Here is a 17,147-nt window from a genome sequence, read left to right as displayed (position 1 = left end):
AGCGATTTCCATAAAAAAATAGGCGTCTGGCAAGTAACGGCGCCTTTTTATGTATATTTTGATAATATTCCGAACTTGATTCGTTTTTTTTTTTTCGGTTTGTAATCATAACTGCTTACGTCATGACTGTAAATCTACGGATACCTATTGTTATGTCAGCAGAAATTCTGCGCCAGTCGGGGTTGTCTCTCTTTAAAATGTAACTCTTGTACAGCATGAATAAAACTAGACTAGCAGTCAGCCGTCTTGGTCTTAACGAGTATACTTTATTTTTTCTTATTTTTCTGATAAAAACATAACATGGTGTCAGAAGTGGGATTTACAAATGGATATGAGCAGTACATAAGGAAGAGGTTAAATAAAGTATCAACCTCAAAAGTCGTACAATGTAATAATAAGTAAAATTCCACAAATAACCCCAGTATGACCAGCTACATGAGCCCATCAGAAGCCTTTACATTCGACTAGCCCGAATTATGGGGAAAATGGATTCAACAGTTTAACCGTTACAAGACATTGTTCAAACCAGACGAGAAACCGATTCCTGGTCAGGTTGATACTTTGATATACTGCATGGGTGATAACGCAAAAGACATTTTTACCATTCTTACCAGAAGAAGCTAAAAAATTCAACATAGTAATGTCAAAGTTAAGCGATCAATTCAAAGGCGACACAAACATAGTGTATGAAAGAGCCAGGTTCAATAAGATGTCAAGAAGGTCGGTTTGTTTTTGCTATTCTTACAAAGAACCAAAAACTTTTACTGAAATGACGTTATCCCCCACCCCCACACACACACACAAAAAATGATTAATATGTTGTATGTAGGATAAGCTAATGTGTCCCTCAGCTCGTTTTTAAGATCTACTTAAAAAGCAAATAGTGGCCCTCATCCGTATTGGGATTTTCCCAACAATAGACGGTAACAAAAATAATGTGACGTCGACAAGAAGAAAGAAACACAAGTGAAGTTGTTATAAGAAAACTTGTATTAATAGGAAAGAGACGGAAGAAAGAATGTTTCTTTGCAAAAAGCAGTCGCTTTGCGGAACTTATCTATGAATCGTCCTTTTAACGTTGTTTGTTTCCTGTGGAGTTTGGCCGGGTTGAGATAAAAAAAAAAAAGGGGGGAAGCCTTGAATTCTTTGGTGCTGCAATTGCTGTCGAAAGTTCTCCCACGTATCCGGTATGAATGGCGGAGAAGACTGAAAAACGTGTGTTGTCTTCTAGGCTTCAACAAGCAAAATAGGAAGAGAATTTGAAATAACCGCTCTCGAGGGGTTAGGAGGAATCTAAAAAGGGAGGTCTGTGGTTGGTTGTTTTTTCATCCAATCACAGGGCATCCCGTTAGTGACTCCTTAATAATTCCAATATTCGTCCTCTATGAATAGCTATCAGAGGAGATCACTACTGAGACCGACCATGATTACCAAAATTTATCCTGGTCATCAGGGAATTATCAGGTGTAGAGGAAGAGCTTACCACGGTTTCCACCAAAAGAAACCGCTCATCAAAAAGAATCCCCATTCAAAACGTAAAACCCACAGCTGACAGCCCTTTCTACAAGTACTTCGACATGGATAATTATCCTGTGGAACTCTGAATAGCACAATTCCCGCGAGAATAATATTCACAACTTTCCAAGTTTTAATTTGATATGACACATAGATATAAACCTCAAACAGATGACTCCCTACAATACTTTAAACACACAAAAACAGACACAAATCAAGAACGATAAACGACGACCAACGCTGCAAAGCCGCGATGTCTACAACTACGTCTGCCGGACAAGTATAAATACAGCGTTTTTTTTTGTTTTTTTTTCAACAAGCAGTCAGTCGCAGCTAGATCGCCGCATGGCAAGGTTGGGTCTGTCAGCAGCCCAACCCAACTCAGCAGTAGTCATGTCCACAGAGAATGGGTTAGACTACCTCCCCGACAACGACTGAACCCAGCAGTAGCAGCAGCAACCACTTGTCGGCGATGCGCTCGATTCCCAGCAGTCCAGCTTCTCAAGTCAGCACGCGTTTTCCGTAGCCACTAGCGACAACCCTGTAGCCGTGCCTGTTCCAACACCGGCTGGATTCCAATCCTCAGTCTGAAACCTCCTACCACCATTCAGTTTCTTAAACAAAAATAAACCTGAACAGATTTATATTCGTTCACGACGGTACACGCTGTGTTGGTCATCTCTTCTTTGCCCTTGTTGTTTTTCGTCTTTTTTTTTTTTTTTTTTTTTTTTGCCTGTGTCGTTTTTTAGTTGTAGGGTCGATTGCCACCAACATTCAGTCCTGCAACAAGCTCTAATTAACATGTCTAGGATTACTTGGCCAAACCAAAAGGGCTGTAGAAAACTGTCTGAAAATGTGCTGATGTAAGCATTGCAACCTCTCCATATCGAGAAGTAGTCAACAACTATGACATAACTGTGCCCTTTTATTTTCTGTATAAGGGGAGATAACTCAACGGGTACTTTCTGTTATCAATAGCAGATGCACTTTTTACCTATACATGACCCCCCCCCTCTTTACAACAGGATGAATTGTCGTGGTCGTCTTTGCGTGCCACAGAAAATTAATACACCGTAGAAGAAAATTAAGCAATTCTTTTTGTGTTGAATTAATGGGAGTTTTTACCTTTTGCTGCCCGCTTCATCATCACGAACAAAGTCATCGCTGTGTTTATTAATAGCGTAGTTTGTCAGGTGCATGTAGACATTATTCTGAGAATAAACAAAAAAGAAACAAGATCATTACATAATTGTATTTAGGTATGCGTGTTGGGGTTAAATAATCAATTATTAAATCTTCTGTACTTTCACTTAACAATTTCCATGGTTAAATTCGACGAACTCCCAATTCCAAATTCAACTTACTGCTGTCAAAGCTAGCTACTCCAAATTCAACATATTGCTGACAAAGCTAGCTACTCCAAATTCAGCATATTGCTCACAAACCCTGCTACTCTAAATTAAACACACTGTTGACAAAGCTAGCTATGCCAAATCCAACACACTGTTATCACAGCTAGCTACTCCAAAATCAACATACTGCTGAGTATTGGTACATTAATATAATTGTTGAAAATGGATGTTGTTTGGATTCCTGTTTTAAGAAAGTGTTTAAATTTAGAGGCAGTAGTGCGTGATGTAATCTATTGGATACTAAGTGGGTGAGATATTAAGTGGGGATGCATTCCCATTGTTAAGAGGTATAGGTTTAAAGATTCTTTTAAAAACGGGTGGGGGTGTATATAAGTTTAAACTTATGGTCATAATTTGCTCTCACATTTGTGATCAAGCACATTATTGGTTTCTTTTCAACACATCCTGACGCTATATATATATATGTATATATGTATGTATATATATATATGTATGTGTGTGTGTGTGTGTGTGTGTGTGTGTGTGTGTGTGTGTGTGTGTGTGTGTGTGTGTGTGTGTGTGTGTGTGTGTATACAGGGTGACCCCAAATAACAGAGGACATTCAATTTTTTTTTTTTTTAGCATTTTACAGTCAACGGAGAAAAAAGGCCAAAAACCCTAGTGTTTGTATGTGGTGTTTCGAATATAATAAACTAGTTATGACCAAAGTTTCATCCCATTCGGACAAAGCACTAAGAAACGGGGCCCTAATTAGAGATGGGGCCCGTTTTTTTGGGCCACCGTATATGTGTGTGTGTGTGTGTGTGTGTGTGTGTGTGTGTGTGTGTGTGTGTGTGTGTATATGTATATACAAATATTCATTTAAAAACTATACATATATACAAATATATATATATATATACATATATATATATACAAATATATATGATAATATGTATGTATATGCATATATATACAAATATATATATATGTGTATATATATATACATGTATGTATATATATATATTTATATATATATATATACACACACATATAATACATACAAATATATAATATATATATATATATATATATATATATATATATATATATATATATATATATATATATATATATATGCAAATATTTATTTAAAAACTATACATACATATTCCAAAGACGAACCGGTGGTTTCATTGTATTGAACCAGCCATCTGGGGCTGATAAGGAGTCAATACAGCTCATCAGCGTCGGTGGAAAGAGGAAAACAAAACGGAAAATCCACCGACGCTGATGAGTTGTATTGGATTCTTATCAGCCACAGATGGCTGGTTCAATACAATGAAAGTGATGGTTCGTCTTTGAAATATGTATATATAGTTTTTAAATAAATATTTGTATTTTAGCTCTCACATTCGCGATCGATCACTTTATTTGATTTCTTTTTACCGCATTCTGACACGCGCCGTGTATATATACAGTAGCGTCCAAAAGTTAAGTTTATTTTTGAATGACTTCTTACTTTATCTATGAAGAAGGAAAAAAAATTTGTGAATGTTTAATAATGGTTGGTAAATAAATAATAATTTTTTTTTTGTTTTTTTCTTTATTTTGAATACATATTAGTTTTTTTACATATAAATAGATTTAATTAAATTACAGGCGTCCAAAAGTTAAGGAACGGGGGAAATTATTGATGTAAAAACAAAGAATTCTTTCAGTATTTAGTGAAAAGCCTCTTGTTTTCAATCATACTATGGCATCTTTATCTTTATCTGAGAGTACGTCTTTCAAGCTCCTTGGTCTAACGTTCACAGGAAACATGAGTTGGAACAATTACATCGCCAGGGCCGCTGCAAGGAAGGTGGGCTCTCTCTACCATGCTAGAAAACTTTTAACACCCGAAAGTATCCTGTACCTCTATAAGGCCACTATTCGCCCATGTATGGAGTATTGCTGTCATATTTGGGCCGGTGCATCGGCTACTAGTCTCTCGCTCCTTGACAGGGTTCAAAAGAGAGTCGCAAATCTGATAGGCCCTAAACTGGCATCTAAACTTCAGCCTCTGTCCCATCGTCGAAACGTTGCATCCCTCTGCCTGTTCTACAAATATTATAATGGTGAATGCTCTGAAGAACTGCAAGCACTTGTGCCCCCACGACGTGAACACCCTCGACAGACCCGACAAGCTGCAAAATCCCACCCCCACACTGTAGAGATCCTTAGATGTAAAAGATCTTTCTACTCCAGTAGTTTCTTCCCCAGAACTGCTAGACTTTGGAATTCCATTCCAGGTCACTGCTTCCCCAACTGTACTGACATGCATAAGTTCAAGTGCAACGTGAACCAACATCTCGCTGCCCTAATCCCTACATAGTACCCCAGTAGATTTTTCCCCTGATAGTAGCCCCCTACACCAAAGTGGCAATGTGCCTTGTTTGGGGTGAAAATGTAATAAAAAAAAATAAAAAAAATCTTTTGCTGCAAGGCAGAAACAATCGTTCACATGTTATAGGTGAGATATTATTCCAGGAGTTGTTTTTATACATTCCCATAAAACATCAAGATTTTTTTGCATTTTTTTCTGTGATCTTATTAATTTTCCAAACATTTTCAGTTCGATTCAGATTTGGACTCTGAGCTGGCCAATCCATAACGCAAATATTGGATCTATTTAGCTCTTCTAAAAAGTATTTTTGCTTTATGGTACGGTGTGTTGTCTTGCATAAGGATATCAAAATCAGAAAGATTAGAAACCACATGTTCTCTAATCAATTTTCTGTACATTTGAGCATAAACTTTTCCAAGAATCCTGACAAGGGGTCAGTTCCTTTTGAAGATATCATTCCCCCATACCATTATACTGCCCCCCTCCAAATTTTATTGCACTTTTAACGCACTTAGGGGGCAGTCTTTCTCCATTTTTCTTCTGACATGTGGTCTTTTGTTTGATCCGAAAAGATCGAATTTAGATTCATCACTAAAATGAACCTTTTCCCATTTTTTTTTTTCTCAAAACAAATATTTTTCGGCAAATAACAATCTGGCCTTTCTATTTTAATAGAAATTAAAGGCTTTGAGCATGGACTTCTTGTAAATAATCCAACTTCGTTTAATCTTCGTGAGATCGTTTGTCGGAAATTTTTTTGTCCAGGATCGAGTGATTTTCCTATCCTTCCTCTTAGTTGTTATTCGGGGTCGGCCCGATTTTTTTTTTTTTTTTCAGTCAATGGTAAACCTTTTTTTCTATTTTCAATAACCCGAAAAACAACGCTTTTAGACCTTCTCAGTATTTTAGCAAATCTCCCCTATGGACTTTTTTTTTCATTATTATGGTCACAAATAAGTTGTTTTTCTTGTATAGAGCTGCTTTTTTCAAATATTCGGAGTCGACATTTTGTTAAGTTGTTATTAAAATTGCTAAAGTTTGTATTAATTTTCCGCGTTCCTTAACTTTTGGACGCCTGTAATTTAAGTTTATTTACGTATATGTAAAAACTAATATGTATTCAAAATCAAAAAATTATTTTTATTTAACTACCATTATTAAACATTGGAAAATTCACCAAAAAATCGTTTTTCTATTTTCATAGATAAAGTTAGAAGTCATTAAAAAAAAAAAAAATGATGGACCGTTCCTTAATTTTTGGACGCTACTGTGTATATATATATATATATATATATATATATATATATATATATATATATATATATATATATATATATATATAATATTAATTAGGTGATATGGACTGAATTCAAAACGAAGCATGCTGTAATACTTACAGTATTGCTTGTGGTCGGATCGTTGTATTTGCAAGTGGCAAATCTGGTTAGTCCGTCTTTGAAAACGAATATCCTCAATGGATCACATGACGTAATCAAAACATAAATACGGAAGTCAAACTTAAATCCATCGATTAAAAATGGCTGAAACAAATATAAAATATAAAAAAAAAAAAAAAAAATTAGTAATTAATAGTAATCTCCGTCAGAATTTCTCGGGATGAGAAAATTATCATCCTTGATATAAACTAGTAGGAAGACCCAACGTTGCCCGGGATTGAATAAGAATCAACGAATGTTCCACACCCCAAATACTTTTATTGTCATCGAAATCAGTGAAATTGTCGATTTTTTCAATAAGATGATTAATTACCTGCTCTAATCGGGGACACATCGTGGTGCACCTTGAGGAAGCTCCACATGCCTCTTGCAATAACTTAGTCCACAATACATTGTAGTTTACATTGCCCTGTAGAGAACGTTTTGTTTATTTTATAAAATTATTTTTATATATAACTAGCGGGGGGTACCCGGCGTTGCCCGGGTGTTTGTAGGTGTGTGTGTTTTTGTGTAAATGAAAAGAAAACTCGTTGGTTGTTTAAAAAAAAACAAAAAAAAACGAAGTCTTGACGCGCAGTTGGAAATAGTAAAGTATGAAAAAAAAAAACGTGCCCGTTTTTGACGAGTTATTAACGTGAACTTTGAGTGCGAGACAGTGTTTTATTTATCGCGAGTCTGTTGGCTTCTTTTTTATATACGAAAAAGCTTAATGCACATGCGGCGATCGTAAGCAATAGCTATTCAGCAGTTAACATTTTCTGTGGGACAGTTTTTAATGAGGTCAATAATCCCGTTTGTTTGTTTTTAACTAACTTTGGGGAAAACCAGCTCCCTGTTTATTAGGGGGAGTCTATGACGAAGCCGACACTGACCAATCGTTAAATCGCTTTCTAGAGACCACTGGCCAGTGATTCGAAGCGAGTTTCGCTTTTTTTATATACCGAAAAACGAAAGCAACACGTGCCGACCCGAAAATGTCGAATGTTTAATGTTTCAAAGTCGGGCAAATTAAATAGAGAGGCTACCACCGTTGATAAGTCGTAGATATTATCATTTAGACGCAATATATAAAAAGTTTTAAGAAGTTGTTAGGCAACCGATCAGTTCTCGGAAAAAAAGCCTTTTGAAGACATACACAAAAAGCGAACATACATACACACATTTTCTATTTTATATATAGAGATGGCTGGAATTAAAGTTTAAAATGCAAAAATCAAGTGTTATGGTTCAATTGTGCTCTAAACAGAAACACTCATTTGGAACATGCTCTTGTCTTATTAAAGAACCTACTGCCAGGCCTTTATGCTTGTGCGGTGATAAAACTTCTCTCTCAAATGCACTTTTGATGTTAGGCTGTGTTAACTTTGGTCAAAATTGAATGGTTATCTCTTTAATCAGATTTTTTTCATTTATCGATTTTTGATATTTATTGGTGGCAATCTAGTACAAAAACTAAGAACATTCCCAGACACATAAAGTGCATTTGTGTTAAAGGAAAAAAAATGGCTCAGCAGTTTTGGAGTCCATAGGGACCAAACTCTCTCTCCCTTCCTCTCTCTCTCTCTCTCTCTCTCTCTCTCTCACACACACACACACACACACACACACACACACGAACAAAATGCCTTTTATAGATAAGTAGATATAACACCTTATAAATCTGGCCCATACCACAGTAGCTCCTTATGCGTTAGTGGCAACATATAATGCTTTCATCAATGATCTTTCTTTGCTATCATATAAAAGGAACTTCGTCCGTGCGTATGAGTTCGTCCTCAATGAACTCGGAAATGACTGGACCGATTTAAAAAAAATTTACACAAAGATACTTGATGCGCATGGGAGTGTTCTTACGTAGGTTTTGTACTGTAATGTATCTTTTAAGTATCAAAAATCGATAATCGAAAAAATCCGATTAAAGAAAGATGTCCAATTTTGATCAAAGTTAACTCCTTTATACAACCTAACATCATAAAGGCATTTAAGAAGTTTTATCACCCACAAGCAGAACGGTATAGCCTATAAAATCAACTGTAGATTGTTTTATAAGGCAGGGGCACGTTCGAAATGAATGTTTCTGTTTAGAGCACAATTGAACCATGATACTTGACTTTTGCATTTTAAACTTTAATTCAAGCCATTATTTATCAATAATTTTATAAGACCAACAATAGATTCTCTACAGTGCAAGGTAGACTCCAATGTATTGTAAACTAAGTCACTGTGGGAAGGCACATGAAGCTTCCTTCCAGTACACTGCAGTATTGGAAGTATGGAAAATTTGTTGATCCTCATTCAATCCTGGACAACATCAGGTCTCGCTGTTAGTTGATCTATAAATCAAATAGAATAACAGGTTTACTATACATTTGGATACACTTGTTTACGTTGGATCTCTTTTTAATAGTCGTTTTTTCTCGCCATCGTTTCATGAGTGGCCGTGTTGTCTAGTGGTTGGCGATCGTCTCTTTAACTAACATGAATAAATTTCTCATGTATGAATGACACAAGGAAGACATTCGCTGAATTCGTTTTATTGAAGAGGATTGACTTATGGAGAGAGAGAGAGAGAGAGAGAGAGAGAGAGAGAGAGAGAGAGAGAGACGAATAATTAAAATTATTTCCTTCTTAGCTTACTTTTTTAACTTAGGAAATGAGAGACGCAGTCGGACAGACATTAAAGTGACATTCACCTTAGATTATACTACATCCGCACAGTTTCAAGAGTGAGACTGACTGAAAAACCTGTTTCTCTCTCACTCGAAAACGTGATCCATTTGCCATATTATCATATCGTTTGATGCTGTTTTGTCTATGTAGTTCGACATCTTGCTCTCAACTCCATCGCTTCAATCTATGTCACCCCTATCTGTTTGCAGATAGGTTATCGTGATATGCACTAAAGTTACCCTTGTCAAAATTCGTACTAGCTAACTTAATCGCTACTTACTGACGTAGGGCCCTACTATGTAACAAACATACTTTGTTTGGGATGATCAAAGGTTAAAGTAAACTGCTGCCTAGCTTGGCCTTTTAGCAATGTAGTATCTGTTCTGATGCAAGACTTAGTCTATATCCTCGGTCGGTGAAGGAGAAATCCTTCCTGGGTGAGGCAATTTAAATTTTTGTTGCAATCCGGAGCACCGATTCTTGAGGAGCTGGAGTTTTCCCACATTAAAAACCGACCTTGTGTCTGACTTTGCCCTCGTGGGAAGGCAAGTAAACAGGAACAAAAGGTAAAGTATACATTTAAAAGAAAAAGGATGACAAAATAAACGAAAAACATTCACATCATAACCCATGCACAGTTGTGTGTAGGTGTATCCGATTATGCTCGAGGAGACTCTTGATTATGTTTTTTAAAGGAAGGGGGTCACAGCCTACCAAGGCTTAACGACTACTCGAGGATAAGGGTTAATGAGTGTCAGTGTCAGGTGGCCAGTAAGACAACACCGTGATGATCGGTAATGGTGGAAATTGGGTAGGTTTTAATTATTTAAGAGGACGGATCAACAAGAACTTGTTTACATTAGACTTGAAAAAAAAACATGTTATAGTCAGCTGGGTGGCAACTCCACGGTTTTATGTTCCACAGAAAGACAGTTCTAGGAAATAAACTTTGCTCAGGGAAATTTTGTTTAGTTTTAGGCTCAGATAGAGAGTGAAGGCAATTGTGACAGTTGTTGTAGAGATGATGAGTATTTGTTGGGAATGTTTTGCCGAGATGATTGAAGCTCAGTCGAGAGCACCCCTTATAACTAAAATGTGAGGCTTTAAAATTGTAGAACATTACGAGTAGTCACGGGAAAATATTTCGAATTATATATAAACACAAATATATAAAATAAACGGTTTATTTGATTTCAATATATATATATATATATATATATATATATATATATATATATATATATATATCAATCCAACGTGAGAATTTTTTATGGAAATCGCTCCAGACAAGGCATATAGCCACTTCATATAAGAAGCTTACAAAACGAAAAGTTGATCATCACCAAGACAGAAGAGAGTCATCCATTGATGATGGTGATGATCATCTTTTCGTCTTGTGAGATAAAGTGAGATCCGAGCGTTAGTGATTAAAGGAGAGAAACTTGGCTTTAGATGTATTAAATGTAAGCAGCTATTTTTTTTTTTTTTGCTTTCTGAAAAAATAGTTTGATGTTACGTTAAGCTTCACGTGCCTTCCTACAGTGACTTAGTTCACAATACATTGTAGTCTACCTTGTATTCGAACCGACTGCTCTATAAATCGCTTTATACCCGGATTTATTAAAAATAAAATAAAAAAGAAAGAAAGAAATAGACTTAGCGCTATTTTTTACCCTCTGTCAATAACATCCAGTATGAACGCACCTGAAGACGGTCGGAGGTTACATCGGCCGATACGTTGTGAAAAAACAAAAGAAAAAAAAACCCAACGAAGATGGGAACAATAGTCCAAATAATACAAAAAAATAAATAAATAATGAAATAAAATAAAAATGTTTTCTGACAAATTTTCGTATTTCTTCATTCCTCGTTTATAAAACTCTATTTTGCTTGTTATCTGATAACCTTTCTATTATTTCAATGTCTCATTGTATTTTCATTTTATTACGCATGCGTGTTCCACGTTCTTCGCTAAAAAATAACTTTTATACCTCAAATCATATCAAATGTTTGGTGCGGTTCTTGGTCATACTCAAAGACGCTAAGCGTAGGTGTGTCAGAAACTTTGTGAAAATATTGAATAATTCGACCCCCTGTCTTTCCAAGCTTATAACTACTCGAAAAATGTAATTTAAACCCTAATTTTTTTTTCAATAAAAGGAGCAAGGACCAAGGTTTCATTTAAAAAAAAAACAACGTGATTTAAAAAAAAGAAAAAGGTTTTAAACTTCGGACTTTACAGGTAAATTTCTAAAAAACACTACTTTTTTTGGTTTTAAATTTGAATATATTATTTATTGATCTTTTATCTTCAATTTGTGATATATAAAACTTTGGTGAGTAAATTAATTATTTACTTTTTAATAGACATTTCAAAATGGGGGGGGCGTGAATTAATTCGACCCCGTGTCTTTCCAAGCTTATAACTACACGAAAAATGTAATTCAACCCCTATTTGTTTTTCAATTAAAGGAGCAAGGACCAAGGTTTCATTAAAAAAAAAAAAAAAAAAAAAACGTGGTTAAAAAAAAAAGTTTTTAAACTTCGGACTTTACAGGTAAATTTCTAAAAAAAAAACACCACTTTTTTGTTTTAAATTCGAATATATTATTTATTGATCTTTTATCTTCAATTTGTGATATATAAAACTTTGGCAAGTAAATTAATTATTTACTTTTTAATAGACATTTCAAAATGAGGGGGGGTGCGTGAATTAAAAAAAAAAAGTTTGTCCAAAATATTATATTCGGTTTATTGGAAAGAGCATAAAATTTTACATTGACCCTGAAAATATCGTAAAAATAGAATCAATAGAAAATTTTTGATAGATTTTTAAAGTTTAAAAATTGAAAAATATTGAACTCATAAAATTCAATTAATTTTATTACTGTTTTAAAAAAATATATTTCTATTACTTTTATACACTTTTAATAGTTTATTTTGGAAGTATAATCCATAAAGAAAATAAACAACCCACTTTTAAAAGAGAAATTACGAGTTTTTTTTTTAATATTTTATTCGCAGTTTCGTGTTAGGGGTGTCAAAAATTCCTACAAAAATTCTGATACACGCTATCGTCGTCCAAAATGGCTTTTACCAAAGATAGGGACCACGCCACAAATCCACACTACACAAGATCCCCGAATTAGGGTCTCGCCACCGGATGCAATTTTAAAGTTATAACTAGGGCCAAATTCACAGGCTAAGTAGACTAGTATAGACACGAAAGTTTGACGCAATCAAGAAAATAATCGTTTTTTTAACCGATTATTTTCTTGGTTAAAAAACAGACTGATATGATATTTTAAAGATATTATTCTAGTTCAATTATTATTATTTTTTTTCGGCATCAAAAGCGAAGATTTGGTGGTCCGATACGGCAATGCAGAATCGGTTTTAAATTGATATTCAACGCCGATATCTTGTGAATATATCAATAATATGGGGGAAAAACTCGAGGAAAGATTCTGAAAAAAAAAAAAAAATGAGATGTCTCTGGGTCAGAAAATATGGATCGACAAAAAGGCAATAATCACGCGGAAAGATGGCGTGATGTGACAGAAAACTTGCTTTAGGAAATCAATCTAAAATAAAAATAAAAACAAAGATGAATGTTTTTCAGATACGTCTTATCAATCTGTGCATTTAGTGGTGAAATGTTATTTCTAACTAAAACGTGACAGACAAACAGAAATGTTATTTTAAACTAAAGCGCGACAGACGAACGAAAATGTTATTCTTAACTAAAGCGTGACAGATTAAAGAAAATACAAATTTTAACCATAGCAGGACAGACCAACAAAACCTGCTGTTTTTAACTAAAATGTGACAGACCAATGGAACTGTTATTTCTAACTAAAGCGTGACAGACCAAAGAAAATAAAAAAAAATTAATCATAGCAGAACAGACTAAAAAAATGCGTTATTTCTAACTAAAACGTGACAGATCAACAAAAATGCTATTTCTAACTAACGTGTGACAGATCAACGAAAATGCTATTTCGAAATAAAGTGTGACAGATCAAAGAAAACGCTATTTCTAACTAAAATGTGGCAGATCAACGAAAAGCTATTGTTAACTAGAGTGTGACAGACGTAAGATAATGTAATTTTTAACTGCACCAGGACAAACTAACGAAAATAACATTTCTAACTAAACTCTTACAGACTAAGGAAAAAGTAATTTTAACTAAACTGTGTCAGATCAGCAAACTGCTATTTCTAATTAACGCATGACAGAGCAACGAAAATATTCTAACTAAAAATTCTATTTCACACACGAGTGTAACAGACCAGCGAACATATTATTTCACATTTAAGTAAGCATAACGGACCGACTAATAGACAGAGAACTTCATGGTATGCTTGGACGCAACTAAAATAGGATGCGTCCATCCGGTTATTTATTTGCTTCCCCACTTAGCAAATTAAGCATAAGGCTGTTTTTTAATGTGGAGAGTGAAGGGGAGGGGGGACCAGCTCCCTGGAGAGGGAACTGGGTAGTGACAATTGGTAGGTCTTATATCTGGGGTTTCCCCAACATATGGTCTTTGAGATTCATGCCCGGCCCCGTGCAGGGACCGGGCGAAACTGACCTGTATTTATTTGCTTCCAGGATGCGTCCATCCGATGTTCACGTTTATCAATGGAAATATTGTTTAAACCTTTAGCGTGAAGAACCGACGGACGAAGAAAGATCATTATAAGAACAAGTAAAACAACTTATGAAAAAAAAAAATGCTTTTTTCATTAAATAAGTCAACCACTAACCGCATATCGGCATTTTTATCGTGCACCTCGGCGCGTTAGATTCGGGAAAATGGATAATGTGCGATTGCCTGTTCGATCAAGAAAATATCGATAGTAAAAAAAAAAAATAAATAACTTAAAAGAAAAAATATTGCAAAACTTTATTTTAACCTCTTATGTTGTAAGATCACTTTCTATTATTGTTTCTGAAAGATTGATTATCTAACATTATATATATATGTGTGTGTGTGTGTGTGTGTGTGTGTGTGTGTGTGTGTGTGTGTGTGTGTGTGTGTAAGTACATTTGCGCATATACGCACATGTGCATGTATACACGTATATGTATACATACCTATACATGTATATATATATATATATATTATATATATGTATGTATGTATGTATATGTATAAATATGTGCGTGCATGCATATATGTATATATATACGTATATACGCATATCTAAAGACATGTGCATATATATACATATATATATACACACATACATATGTACATATACGTATATGTGTGTATAATATATATACACACATACACATATATATATATGTATATATACATATGCACATATACGTGTATGTGTGTATATATATATATATACACACACATATGTGTGTATGTATATCGATGATCACAAATATATGTATGTGTGTGTGTGTGTGTGTGTGTTGCAAATTACATTCCAGGTTCCACAAAAACTCAGTCCACAATTAATATTTTTATTGTTTTTATCAATTTTTATATAGGCGAATTTTTATATTTACTTTTTTATTCGATATATATTAAATACAAAACTTCGCTTATGGTAAAAAAAAAAAGAATATAAAAAAAAAATGAACATCATGATTGTGGATTTTTCAAGATACGTTCGAGTGTCAATATCTTATTTGTTGCATTGCGTCTTTGTACAATAAACTTGTTATAACTTACTCTGTGCGTTGAGTCTCATTATTTTATACTAGTTATATTCTCCAGTGACATATCAGATGTGCGCCGAAGGAATCGCCTACGAAATCACATATATTTACAACATTAACAGATGCACTTACACCCAATCTATACAAAATTGGCGACTGAGAATTCACTTGCGAGTTTGCAACAAATATATAACAATAGATTTTACTACAGTGAACGAGCATTTAAAACGTATCAATTTGTCAGGATTTAGACGAGTTTTGCTGTCACCACATGAGATTCATCAAAGAGAAATTAAAAACTAATAATTTTCAAATAAATAATCAAAATCTAGTCATCAAAAGACGTACTAAAAATTGGATTCGCGTTAAAAAAAAAGATTTCAATACACCCGGAAATATAACAAGAATTGGGATTGTTAAAAAGAAATTCAAACGAGCGCAAAGTCAAAATGAAAAGTTAAGGTTAGAAATAGTTTTTTGATCTTCCGCCCTAATTTGAAGTAAAAAGTAAAACTACGTTGTCTTACCAAAAGTATTTAATTATTGGGACAATGTTTGGTTGCATTGTGTGCTACGTGTACATATATTTGTTTTATGTTGAAGAAAGAAGAATTAACGGAATTGACAAAAACGCTAGGCGTCGCGGTACAAAAATTTACAACCTCAGTTTGTAAAATAACAGCAAATGTACCAGAAATAACAGGAAATGTACCAGAAATAACAGGAAATATACCAGAAATAACATGAAATATACCAGGAATAACATGAAATATACCAGGAATAACATGAAATGCACCATAAATAACAGGGAATGTACAAAAATAATAGGAAATGTACCAGAAATAATAGTAAATGTACCAGAAATAATATAAAATATACCAGGAATAAGAGGGAATATAAAAGAAATAACAGAATATGTACAAGAAATAAAATGAAACATACCAGGAATAACATGAAATATACCAGAAATAACAAGAAATGTACCAGAAATAACAGGAAATGTATCAGAAATAACATGAATTGTACTAGAAATAACATGAAATGTACTAGGAATAGCATGAAATGTATTGGAATAACATGAAATATAACAGAAATAACATGAAATGTACCAGAAATAATATGAAATGTACTAGAAATTACATGAAATATACAAGGAATAATATGAAATGTACTAGAAATAACAGGAAATGTACCAGAAATAATTGGAAATTTACCAGAAATATAAAATGTACGAGAAATAACAGGAAATGTACCAGAAATATGAAATGTACGAGAAATAACAGGAAATGTACCAGAAATATGAAATATACCAGAAATAACAGAAAATATACTAGAAAAAATATTAAATGTACTAGAAATAATATGAAATGTACTAGAAATAACAGGAAATGTACCAGAAAAAATATAAAATGTACTAGAAATAATATGAAATGTACTAGAAATAACAGGAAATGTACTAGAAATAATATGAAATGTACCAGAAACAATATGAAATGTACCAGAAATAATATGAAATGTACCAGAAGTAATATGAAATGTACCAGAAACAATATGAAATGTACCAGAAATAATATGAAATGTATCAGAAATAATATGAAATGTACCAGAAGTAATATGAAATGAACCAGAAATAACAGGAAATGTACCAGTAATAATATGAAATGTACCAGAAATATCAGGAAATGTACTAGAATAACATGAAATGTACCACAAATAACATGAAATGTACTAGAAATAACATTAAATTTACTAGAAATAATATGAAATGTACTAGAAATAACAGTAAATGTACTAGAAATAATATGAAATGTACTAGAAATAATATGAAATGTACTAGAAATAGCATGAAATGTAATAGAAATAATATGAAATATGCTCGAAATAACATGAAATGTACTAGAAATAACATGAAATGTACTAGAAATAACATGAAATGTACCAGAAATAACATGAAATGTACAAGAAATAATATGAAATATGCTCGAAATAACATGAAATATACTAGAAATAACATGAAGTGTACTTGAAATAATATGAAATGTACTAGAAATGACATGAAATGTACTAGAAATAACATGAAA

General features: G+C 33.7%; 1 protein-coding gene across 2 annotated transcripts in view; it reads right to left on the bottom strand.

Moving 5' to 3' along the window:
• The window catches only part of LOC145249560 (tubulin polyglutamylase ttll6-like), a 351,054-nt gene that overhangs the window by 109,229 nt on the left and 224,678 nt on the right, over positions 1-17,147 (bottom strand). For both annotated transcript variants that reach the window (XM_080111234.1, XM_080111235.1), the window contains exons 8-9: positions 6,654-6,797; positions 2,641-2,726 (exon numbers count right to left, since the gene is read on the bottom strand). In XM_080111234.1, the coding sequence (XP_079967360.1) occupies positions 2,641-2,726; positions 6,654-6,797 (230 nt within the window). The remainder of the gene's footprint in view (positions 1-2,640; positions 2,727-6,653; positions 6,798-17,147) is intronic.

Source organism: Euprymna scolopes, chromosome 28 (assembly GCF_053919585.1).
Source record: "Euprymna scolopes isolate OS-2025 chromosome 28, ASM5391958v1, whole genome shotgun sequence".
In the NCBI taxonomy this organism is placed as follows: domain Eukaryota; kingdom Metazoa; phylum Mollusca; class Cephalopoda; order Sepiida; family Sepiolidae; genus Euprymna; species Euprymna scolopes.
This window is presented reverse-complemented; position numbering and strand designations above follow the sequence as displayed.